At 35.7% G+C, this 12,740-nt stretch overlaps 1 protein-coding gene across 3 annotated transcripts in view; it reads right to left on the bottom strand.

Annotated features, from left to right (window-relative positions):
* LOC110106874 (tRNA-dihydrouridine(20/20a) synthase) overlaps positions 1-12,464 on the bottom strand; it is a 49,944-nt gene extending 37,480 nt beyond the window's left edge. The window contains exons 1-7 of one of the 3 annotated variants that reach the window (XM_020836940.2): positions 12,336-12,464; positions 11,254-11,481; positions 11,048-11,174; positions 6,211-6,338; positions 6,052-6,121; positions 5,835-5,937; positions 4,860-4,977 (exon numbers count right to left, since the gene is read on the bottom strand). In XM_020836940.2, the coding sequence (XP_020692599.1) occupies positions 4,860-4,977; positions 5,835-5,937; positions 6,052-6,121; positions 6,211-6,338; positions 11,048-11,174; positions 11,254-11,450 (743 nt within the window). In that variant the 5' untranslated portion in view covers positions 11,451-11,481; positions 12,336-12,464. Of the gene's footprint in view, positions 1-4,859; positions 4,978-5,834; positions 5,938-6,051; positions 6,122-6,210; positions 6,339-11,047; positions 11,175-11,253; positions 11,482-12,161 lie in introns of those variants that run through there. The other 2 variants (XM_020836938.2, XM_020836942.2) reach the window with 2 other exon arrangements.
* Positions 12,465-12,740: the final 276 nt, after the last annotated feature.

Here is a 12,740-nt window from a genome sequence, read left to right as displayed (position 1 = left end):
AATTTACTTGATGGAGTTATTGAGGAGATTGGAGAGCAGTTGGTTGCCCAGGTAGTGACTGAAGATCTAAATGTGGATGTATTGAGGGGCGAAGCAGATCAAACGGGTACATCCACTAGTACTACACCACACACATTCACTTGCTCTGCAGCACAACAATCAAGTAAAGGTATTCCACAACTTCTTATATGCTATTACATTACATTTATGTCAAGTGAGCAATGAACATGAATACATGATAATGATCTTTTATCTTAATGAACAGGAAAGAGAAAAGTGAGTCATGTTGAAGATGAAGATGACATGGCATTCATAGATACAATTGGAGAAGAAGATTCACTTGAAGACCCATTTAGTGATGGGATATGATTTCATTTTATATGTTTTTTATATTTTGGGAGTTTTGTTAAACTAATATTTTGTGATTTTGTACTTTGGGACATAATTTTATTGCATCTACTTTCTTATTTTCCACTATTGCTATTATTTTCCTGCTAAAATCCTTAATTTTTCATTTACGCAATTCTGTGTTCGTGAGGCTTACGCCTCAGACCGCCTCGAGGCTTACGCCTCGCCTCACGGACGAAAACCGCCTCGAGGCGCAGTTATGCAATTTTAAACCTTGCTTGAAAGTTACATCAACAAGACAAAACTGTCAGGCCCTTAAGCCAAAGCGGATAATATCTCGATAATTAAGAGTTTGGGCTATTACACATGGGTCGTTTCGTCCAAGAATACCTTGTAGACATAAGGTGATATTTGTCTAAAAGATTGAATTTGAGTTAACCTTAGCAAACTTAGAACTTTATATCTTATCGAGCATGCCCTATAATGCATTACTCAATGGGCTTTTAACCATTAGAAAACATACAGGCTTTGGTCATGACCGTAATATAATTATGTCATTTTACAGCAAAACCACCCGGTTAGATGGCACATGCCACGTCGTTGTTAACAATGAATCAACTGAGAATAAATTGTAGAAATACATTAAACAAGACATCTGTTTTTATGAGATGAAGCTATTCTTCATTTATCATCCTCGTCAAACCGTTACGAAAATTTGATGGATTTTAGTTTTAAGTTTTTTATGATATATTTTGATTTAAATGTTTAGAATTTGATAGATAAAAAATTTTGAAATTTTAATAGGCTTTGAAAATTGTCCCTTCTGATTGAGATTTACATTCAACGCAGTCATCATCAAGGTATCTTAAAATTATTTCAAATACTTGTATTTATTAAAATTTTGAATGCATTTAAAAAGCATGATCCCCTCCGATTGAGATTAACTTTCAATACGGCCATCATTAGGGTGATTATGTAATCACTTTAAAAGATTTGTATTTCCATTAGGGTTCATGGGTTTGAAAGGCAAGGTCCCCTCTGATTGAGATTTTTTATCAACAAGGCTATTATGAAATTTTGTACTTTTAGCAAATTCATGAAGCATTCTCAGATCTCGCATTTAGGAGCTTGGCGTTAAGATCGGAACACATGTGAAACTTGTTTTAGCATATAGATCAAAGCTATTGTCGAGGTATTTGAATATTTTTAGTGAATCCATGAAGCATTCTCAGATCTCGTATGTAAGAATTTGATATAAAGATCAAAGAACATGAGGAATAAATTCTATGGAAAACATAATGCTGCAACACATCAAACAATAATTACATGCCAAATGATCTATTGTATATGTTTCCTAAACTTTGAATTTGATATCTATATTCAACCCTGCCAACATAAGGGTCATTCAGCCCAAAAGACTCATTCTTCGTGCTATCAATCAAGTTTATAGCAGTACTATATTGCTTATTATTCTAACCATCCTAGTTGGTACTCGAGATAGGTGAGGATCTAGGTTGCTATAGTGACAACTATGCCAAAGGAGATAAACAAACAATGGTTTGTGGGAAGAGATATGACAATCCATATAAATCATTAAGAGGCAAGGAATTTTTTATTGAAGGGTCATAAAATTCTCATATTTTAATGAGATGCAAATCGCTTCATAAGTAGTTGATGTATTAGGTCACCCTCAGATCTGAACTGTTCAGGAAAAGCAGAACCCAAACCATTGTTAATACTTGTTCCAAGTGGCATATGGCCTTTACCAACAACAAATATTGTGATTCTTTGGAATTATTTCCATAAAATTATGGTCGTAACGATCTTGATCAGAAAAACCAGGGAGAGGCACTCGGCTTGGCACTGAGAATCTAGGAGTAGCCGACATTTTGATCCTTGAAACACCTGCAGGCCTCTCTTCATATCTTCAGTATCTCTGATAGAAAGTTCAATTGATTTGACTTGATCCTTTGGTCTAACAAAGGAAAACCCAGATTGATTGGTATTTTGTAAAATTCGTGATCTTAAAAGTGCAACATAAGCATTTTGGTCGCCATTGTCACTAGTATCCTAGATAAGTCATCAGCTAGTGACATTGATTCATTTCATTGGTCAAAGCCTAATGATAATAAATAATATGATGATGCTGCTCTCTTTTGTATATACACTTGTATCTTTCTCATTTCTACTTAAATCATTAAGACTATCCAAAAACTGACGCTTCCATTGGAGATAATCACAGCATTATAGAGAGTTTTCAGGTTTATACATATTGCTAAGGTCTACTTTATTTCCCTAATTTGAAGGGACCTGATCAACCGCTGCATTTATGGATATGATAAACTCTCCAAATGAAGAATTGGTAGTTCCATCAAGGTCATTTAAACTATTGCAAGGCTGATGTTTGTAATTATGAAGAGAGTGAATAAAATGAGGTGAGCATGATCTCTGAATGACATCAACAAAGCCTAATTGTTTAATATCAATAATAGTAAGAGAAATATCTTTATACCATTTTCAGTAGATTCACAACCCATCTTTGGTAACTCTAAATACCAATTAAATGTGGAAACTACATTTGTAGAGACATTTACTTCAAGGGATGGAATTGCAATTAAGGCTTCGTTTGAGACGGCTTTTTTATTACTTCTCAGTACAAAAATTAAAATTTAATTTTTGTACTATGAAGATGCTTTAAGAAACAATAAAAAAGCCGTCCCAAATAAAGCCTAAATTTCCAAAAACTATGCTTCTCTTTTGTAAACAGATGGCTTTTCAGCATAGCAATGTTCTCCCATTAGAAAATTGAGCATATGTCATTTGATATGTTAACCAACAATCATTTGGAATGATGAACATTTATTTAGGTTAAAATATTTAATTAGATATATACAAATGTTTCATTATCATTATTATTATTATTTATTTTAAATTAATTATGCGCGGATCTTTGTTTTGTTAAAAATTTCGGCAAACTCCAGGCATCCTCTCCCATAAATGGAGGTTGGGCAGGCACTTGCCTTTCAATCCACCCGGCCAGATTAAAGATTCGATGGCTGAGGGCTTCGAGACAATGATTAGTCTCAGCACAGATCTTTGAGTCTCAAAGTGAGGTACATGTTATTCATTTGATTTTTTTACAAACACTCTTACACACTCATATGCTCACATCAGCTATTAGCAGGATGACAATCCAACTAGCAGGCTGTACGCGGCCCCGAATCTAGTCGGTAATGGGAGCGAGATCAAATAGAGTCAAACGCACAATCCGCATATGTGATGGATAGGGGGTGGGGGGCTGATCGGGTCACACGAGGAGAAACGGAGATGGAGCAAATGGGTTCGAGCCCAGGAGATCGGGACAGGGGTCTCAGTGCAGCAGAGGTAGTTTGAGCGAGAGGGATCGCTAGCAGGTAGCGCGCAGGAGTCTTACGGACGAGAGAGAACATGCGGGATAGAGGATTGAAGTTCATGGCGAGGCTGGTCGGGATCGTACGGGATAGTGTGGGTGAGATTGGTCGAGCGTGAAGGTTGGTGTGGCTGGCACTCACGTGTGGCAGAGGGAGATCAAGAGAGAGGGTTGGGGATGGAATCAAGACGAGCGGCTTCGACTGGGGACGCAAATGATCGGGACGAATCATGGGAGGGACACGGGAGTGAGTCCTTCTTACGTGCGTGAGAGTAGAATGAATCCTCCAACCGCTCCTACGAGCAGTTTTGAGGAAACGAAAGAGTGTCCGTTCAATTGCATCGTTTGGGAGCGAGCGGTTGCATGAGTGGGGCCAGCGGCTGATTTGTGGTCAACAATATTTAAAAGAAGAAAAATTAAAAAAAAAATGAAATGTGATTGCCAACATGTCAAGGAAATACAATAACGCCATATGTCTCACAAGATAAGAGAGAAATAACTTGTAAGAGATATCAAAGAAAGAGGATTAAACAAATACTAAAAATTACAAACTTAAAAAATTCCTCAAAAATGGCACCATCATTTCATTGAAATGATATTTTTTTTTTTATTATTTCATTGAAATGATACTTTGAATTCTCATAAGTCATAAACGAATTTCTAGTGATTCTCTTCTTTTTCATTCACCATTTATCCCATCTTCTTTCTCTTCCCAATTTCTTTTGAACCTTTAGAAAAGCTCAAGATTATCTTATGGTTACACCAAAATTAAACTTGCATGCATTAATTTATATAGCCACCAACCTAATACAAAATTACCAAACATATTTTCAAAATTTCACACAAGAAGCTTTATACCTATCTCATCATCTGATTCATGTATAGATATTAAGTCAACAACTAAGCTTTCATACAACAAGTTTGAAGCATGTCTCTTCATGTAATTCATGCATTATATTATGTCAAAACTTAACATTTGACTAACAAAATACACTTGATAAGATTCAGTAAAATCTCTAGAATCATTTGATTTCATAATTTAATGATTTACAATAAAAAAAATGCGTCCAAGTTGAATTAACAAGACCATATATATACATACTTCAAAGGAGGAACCTTTCGATTCTCAGCAGGACTGAGACCACTAAGTAATGCCTTCCGAGCATGTATGACAAAATGGTTCGTGGGTGACTGAGAAGAGACTGTATATATGAAGTCACCTGATAATAGAAAAAATAAATTCATCTCCATGCATTGCAAGCAAGTTTACCACACTTAAGCATGTAAAACGCATAATTTGAAGATAATGATATCCACCGACATCGAGAAAATCAGTTTAATTGTTATTTGAGGAAAAACAAAAGAAGTGTCGACTACTCTCAGATAAATGGCTACGATCGTGTTTAGAAAAACAAAAAAGATAGATTGCATAAAAGGAAACTAAGAGCAATATTTCCATCCAATCTGACTGTATAAATAGGACAACTGTTGGTCATGAACATTGTTGAAATAATCAAATGAAATTATTAAAGCAGAACAACTGTGATCAATATTCTCAAAGAAAATAATCTTAATGCCAAAATAAATTAATTCAAGAGCACTGTAAGTGTTGTCAAAAGTTTTTTGGGAATAAAATCCTTGTTTTTCATGAATATGAGAATCTTTAGATATTTAGTGCTATTCTATATAATATTTAAGTTCCAATAGTCCCAAGGAAAAAGAGGTACAGGGTGTCACATTAGACAGTGATATTTTAAACAAATTGGTTGTGTATTTAGCAGAAATTAAATATTTCCGATTAAAACAACACCTGCACTTTGAAGATTTAAGATGGAAGATAAACCAAACTACATAAGCTCCGGGTGGAACACCTTAATTGACTCGGGTAAGCTCTAGAAACAACCTAAAGCGAAGAACATACAGTATTCTATTTGAAGTATTAACGCTTAATTGTTTAAATCGATATTTATGAAATTAACAAAAAAGCTCAAAATTATATTTTCCCACTCAATCAGCATTCCTGAAAAGAAACAATAACAGAAATATGGTATAGCCAACATAGGAAGTAGGGCCTTACAGAGTTCATTATATGAATCACGATCATCAACACCTATTCTGCATTTGACACTAACAGGAACGTCAGAATTGGCAGCAATAGCAGACATAGCATGTCCAACAAGCTTTAGACAATGCAAACAAAAAATTTCAACCAAGAGGAAGAACAGGAAGAAAAAGAAGATAAAATAGATAGTAGGCATAATATTAATAAGGTTTCTTTAAGTTAAACACCAAACCTTTGGATTGAACATAAGGCGTGCACCAAAGCAACCATGACCAGCAACTTTTCCACTAGGGCAGCCGCAGCTGATATTATATTTAGAATAAAATTCAAGAATAAGAGTAAGAAAAGACACAAGATGATGATAAATGGTACATTTAAAAGGTTAACCAACTTGAAGTTGATTTCATCATAAGAGTATAAATTTGCAAGTTCAGCAGCTTTTGCCAAGTTCTCCAAGTTGCTTCCACCAATCTGAAGAACAATTGGGTGTTGATCTGGGGAGAATGCCAAGAACCTATCCTGAAAATTTTAACACAAAGAATAACCATAGGATCAAAAATCAGCAAACATCCTTCTACAAAATATTATAGAACATTGATAGAATATGAACGAAGGGGCATGATAGATATTATTTTGGTTTTTTTTCTTTTTTCTAATTAGAAAATTGAATTTTTGCATTTATTTTTGCACAATTTCAAGTAATCCATTGTGTTAATGTAATTAATATGATTTATGTTGGCAATCACAATTTAGTTAGATTTCAAGTGCTAGTCATGCTAAAGGAGTAATTGTAGTCATTTGAATAACATACGGTGCATCTGGTGCAATTGGAGACCTCTGACACCCAAGTGCCCAATCTCAAATTTTGCCATTTTTTTTTACAGAGAACATGGCGTCTGGGCATTTGACCCAGAGCCTAAGAGCCTGACCCATGTCTACGCACCCGACCATAATGCCTAAGCACTAATTACATTTTTTTTTGGAGAAGTTCCATTCCAATTCAGAAAGGTTATTCAAGTGTCAAGGGCCCGATTGGGTGTCAGCCCCATTTTAAGCGATTGATGAGCTAAAAATTGCTAGTTTTGGAGGTAGAATTCAAAAGGAAATAAAAGTAACATTGTTAAGTACCATGTTGGATCATAGAATAGAGATGCCTATATGAACCCATGTAACTGTAGGGATCCCTTATGTCAAATTATTGAAATCAACTATCATTAAATTTACCCTAGAGATAGAGGTAGGCTGTAAGAAGACAAGATACAAGTTTAGCGCCATACATTATAGCGAACACTGAAGAAGTTGTTGTAGACCTGACTAAGGGAGAGCCTAGCCTTGAGCGACTATGCCTTGCTAACCATCCACAACATACCACAGGCTATTGTCAACCATGGGATCCAACATAATAATTTTGAGATCAAGCTGGCAATGCTTCAGATCATCCAAAACTAGTAGCATGGAGACTTAGCCACCAGAGACCCGAATTACCACATTATAAATTTTCCAGAGATTTGAGTTATCTTCAAGAACAAGGAGATATCTGACAATGCTATAAGACTAAGATTGTTCCAATTATCATTGTGAAATCAAGCTAAGAGTTGGATCAATTCTTTGTCAAGCGATTCAATCACTATCACATAATGTGCTCCAAAAGTTTCTATCCAAGTACTTCACTAGCAAGGATGGCAATGATGAGAATAGAGAAATCCAATTTCGCCCAACTAGAGGGCAAAACAATATATGATTTTAGGAATAATATACCGACTTTTTAAGAAATGCCTACAATACAGCTCTCGAAGTGGATGAAAGCCCAAACCTTCTAAATGGTCTATGTGGAGCAATGAGTACATTGATTGGTGCCAAATCTAGCATCACATTCACAATTAAGACGCAAAAGGTGGCTTACAATATGCACGAGGAGATGTCCATGAAAAACTTTGGGAGTCCTCCTAAGAAGAATGTTGTTGCCATTCAAGACTCTAACCAAATGGAAAAGCTCACTGTTAGGTTGATTCACTAAAAAAGCAAATCAACACTTTCATTGTCAATGTCATCCACACACCTATTATTAATATTTGCTATAAATTTTGTGGAGGCATACATTATAACAGTAACCATCAAGTAAATAATCCGTTCACCCAGCCTTATTTGGAGCAATCACATTTTGCACAGACTATATACCGCAATCCAACAATGCCTAATCGAGCACCTACAATATGAGATGGAAAAATCACCCAATTTTTTTAAGGAAGAATCAACAAATCAGACAACAACCTCTTGGTTTTCAACAACTGACAGGATTCCATCAATGATCCGAATTTCAAATATTTGGATATCAACCACAGCAGAAGGATGGAAAAGTCTCAATCAAAGACGCTCTCGCTCAGCTGAATTCGACAACAATGCAATTAATTTCACGTATTGATGCCACCTATGATGCACGAGAAATGGACACGGCAACATGCACACAAGACACGTCAATTATTAAAAAATCTGAGACACGGACAGGAGTTGGACATGGTATTATAATTTTTTTATTTAAAAATAGTATCTAGAAATTGAATAAACATAATATTAAGAATAATTGTGAAATAATAAGTCATTTAATTATGATATATGCTTAAAATAATTAATATTTCAATGTCGAGAGATGGATGTGGATGTCGTGTCAGATATCAAGAGAGGAGATGACAACGTTGCTGAGAGTCAGGTATTGATGTCGAGACAGCATCAGCCTTCGATGTTGATATGACGAGTGTCATCAATAAGGAGATGCTGATACAACGCATGAGCATGATTGTGGGTGTAAAAATTACTAGAGTGAACGTCAAGGTCAAGACAGCATCAAACTTCGATGTTGATATGGTTTTACAATATTGATGTGTGACGACATCGGACGTCAATATTGAGATGGCATTGTGCATTGTTGTGAAAATCTAGTCATAACCCGCTAGAGAGAAATGAAAAATGGGAATGTTTGGTGAATAGGTTGTTGTGTACAGACAATTGATTTAGGGTTGTGGAGAGAAAATAAGAAATTTTTTTCAAAATATAAATTAGAATGTTAACCTAAAGATAAGAACCAAAACTCAGCTCAAATTACATACCTAAATCCACAAAATCCTCCGTAATCCCTCCCGAAATCCCGCAAGGATTTCTGCAACTCGGCGTCGTTGTGTCGCTTCTCTGTGTTTCCTTCCAAAATCCCGTTCCAGCTGAGCGTTCCTCTCGTCTTTAAAAGCTGGATGAGATGAGGCTTCCGGCTCCTGCTGAACACCGGACAAAACCCCTTCCATTCACTGCTCTCGACCTCTCTTCCACGGAAAGAGCTCTCCCGATCTTCTCTGCGTCCGAACTCCTCTTCCTCTCCCGCTCCAAGCCACGACCTCCTTGCTTCCCCGACCGCTGCCTGTCTCGATTCCCTTTCTTCCACTTCATTCGTCGGCACAGAGAGAGAGAGAGAGAGAGAGCTACTATCAGGAACATTGAGGACCAAATCGTTCAGCTACCTCAACAGCTTTTTGCAAGGCAGCCTGATGCTCTCCGGATCAACAATGAAACAAAGCCAAGTGAGTAGGTGAAGACTGTCAATTTAAGAAGCAAAAAAGGAGTGTATGGAGCCAGAGGGCAATGAGAAGCCCAAGTAGAGGACACAGGAAAGGAGATTAAAAGGGGTGGGAAGCCAAAATCCTAGCTATTCCTAAACAATCCATCACTAAATGTCCCGCCATAATCATACCCTCAGTGATTCCAGAAGCAAAACTCAATAAACAATTTTTCAAGTTCCTGAATGTATTCAAGTAACTTCACATAAATATCACATTTACTGACACATTGGAACAAATGCTAATCTATGTAAAATTCATGAAAAATACACTTTCCAATTAAAGAAATTTGGAATACAAAAATGTAACATTTTTTGAGGGGTGCAATACAATGTTGCAAAGGAAACTGCCAACTAAACAAAAAGATCATGGCAATTTTATTATTCTGCTTTCAATTTACAAAAAAGTTAGATTTAAGAGAGATAAAGCTGACTACAGTATCAATGCAACTAGCAGATGGTTCGGTGCAATATTCTGAATGCATTGTGAAAGAGGTGCTAACACAATTCGACACATTTATCTTCTTAATAGATTTTATCATTCTTTATCACTCTTGATATGGACGATGAAGACCCTAAGTACCTGGACATTTTAGGGCGACCATTCCTAGCGACGAGAAGAGCCCATATTGGTATTCACAAGGGGTAGTTTCATCTCTGAGTACAGCATGAAGACAAGCATCAATCTGAGGAGACTTGTCGCTATATAAATATTGAAAATGTCAACCATCAGGAGCACCAAGTTGCTTCTTTGACATCAAGAAAATTTGGTGAGAAGGGGTTGCTCCTATGAGCAACTTAATAACTAGGAAGAAACGGGCGGACACACTGAACAAGACACGATAGGAGGTGAGCTATGTTAAGTTGAACTAAGCGCTCATTTGAAGGCAGCCCAACTTGTCATAATATTAAAAAAATTGAGAGCAATGTGTTTTTTTTTTCAAAAAATAAATAAATAATTTTTTTGGCATGTCGTTGCCATACCCTGCAACGATGCACTAGTCTAATTTTTCAAAAGATTTACATCTCCCATGCATAATTCAACTCAAGATCCCAGGAACTTGAATTAGGCAACTAAGTGCCTATCATGTTTTTTCTAGAATTCTCGTCATGAAATTCAAGGACTAGGCCAACACCTAGGCGTCTAGCCAACTATTAATGAAAATTTTAGTGCTTTCAAATAGTGGAAGAAGATATATGTATGATTGATTCCCTCCATGTCACCTTTATAGTATTGGAAATACTTGTCCACATTTAATCTACTAAAAGGCATTGAGGAAGACAAATGGCTAAAATGCATTAAGAATGGCAACATATGCAATCAATTGAAGTAATGGTGGGTGACACTAAGGCAACATTTTGTGGATAGTCATATTCTATTTGGAGACTATAAATAAGAGGTAATTGTTAAAGAAAACTCACACCACCTCCAAGCAAAGCCCTCAAACATATTCAGAACCTACCTATATAGTTTTTAGTAATCCCCTTCCACTATTAGTCTGAGAACAGTTGGTTACATGCTCAAAGGCTACATTTACCAATTTCAAACAATATTGCCTCTTTAAAAAAAAGCAATCACTATGGCTAATGCCCGCTATTAGTCTGAGAACAGTAATGGGTCTCTTACCAAATTATCTTTTTGATGAACAATTGTCTCTGCCACAACCATTTCAGTGTAGAGCCATGCATGTCTTGATATGAGGCGAGCAAGTGTCCTATAATGATTATCTGTCCAGTCCATCATCGGAGCAACACTGGACAAAAGAAACTTGGTTCAAATTGCCAGATATCATGCACGAATACTTTACTGTGTTGCGTCCTAAAAATATTCACCTGAACAAAGGAGGATGACTCTTACCACCATCCAAACATGTTTCTGTATTAATTTCTAGTTTCCTCTTTAAAGATTGAACTCTTTTAAATTGAGCAGAGGCATCATGAAGCATACTAATGGACTTCCGATAAGCTGCAGCATTGCCATGGTAAATAGGAATCAGCGTGCACAGCAGAGTATGCATTGCTGTCTTCATGATAACGGGTCAGAAGCATTTTCCACTAAAGCTGCATAAAGAATGAATTCAAATAAATATTCATCAGGACAACCTGATTGAATCGCATAACGTTTAACATCTCACAAGGGTAGCAAAAATATAATTAGTGGTCTTTTTTTTTTAGTCCAGAGGATATCTTACTCGCAAAGTTCTTTTTTTTTTAACAAAGGAAAAAATTAAAACCTCGTAATAACCGAAAAAAACAATCCATAGTACAGAAACAACTGAAATTTTTTGGGTATCTTCAGATGGGGTATTTGAGCAATACATTGCAAGAACACTTATTAATAGTTCAGCTAGCATTACAAAATCATTAAGATGGTTTCACTTTATGTTTGAATATTTCATACCCTTCCAATTTTGGTAGAAAACTTTTACAGGTTATTTATATAAGTTGAGTTCTATTACATGTCACAACATCACAATGAGAACAAATACCTTCAATCAGACATTTCAACAAACATCTTTAAGGAAGTTCCAGACCCAAAAAAGCAACCTTTCGCATTCACATAGAAATTTCACCCTTGATCAAAAATTTTGCAGTTTTCACCGTGCCTAAGTTTCAAAATCGTAGAAACAAAAAAAAAATGAGTCTGTTAACAGGTCTTGATGCTTCATAGTTATCTCCTACTATCCCACCATCTCTAATCCACAAATTTCCAATTCAAGAAATTGAGGTCATATGCTTACCGGGTCATTAAACAAGGTAGCTTGTTTGATGACTAAATCGCAAAATATTTGAAAAGCACCAAAATAAATTCATAAATCGCTCATTTAAGCAAGGTAACTTGTCAAGACTTGGGCATTGAATCTTATTATGGAGGCGAAGCGTGGAAAGGTAGAAGGACAAATATTAGGGTTTACAGAGTTTTGCTCGACCAAGCTCAGTTTCGTCTAATAAATTTGTCCGCCAGAGGATAAAGCAAGCGCGCCAGAAGAGTTGGAAGGACGAAAAAGTTTGCGTTATGTGAAATTTTAGTATTAAAATATGATATTTTTTATTAATGGAATATAACACTTTTATATCTTAAGATTTGATGGATTTATTTTCAAAAATAGTATAAATTTAGTGCTTTAAATATATAACAAATTAATATAAATTTAAAATAAATTATTTAAATATTTAAATAGATAAAATATATTATTATCAATAGATATTTCTTTATAATTTTCTAAAATAATCTCTTAATATATGTGTGATCATGTTATGATATAGAGATTGTTTGAAAACAACACTATAATTTTAAGAGGTTTTTACATATCTAACAC

Source organism: Dendrobium catenatum, unplaced genomic scaffold, assembly GCF_001605985.2.
Source record: "Dendrobium catenatum unplaced genomic scaffold, ASM160598v2 fragScaff_scaffold_1680, whole genome shotgun sequence".
Classification (NCBI taxonomy): domain Eukaryota; kingdom Viridiplantae; phylum Streptophyta; class Magnoliopsida; order Asparagales; family Orchidaceae; genus Dendrobium; species Dendrobium catenatum.
The sequence above is the reverse complement of the archived record's forward strand: the minus strand, read 5'-3'. Positions and strand labels throughout refer to the sequence as shown.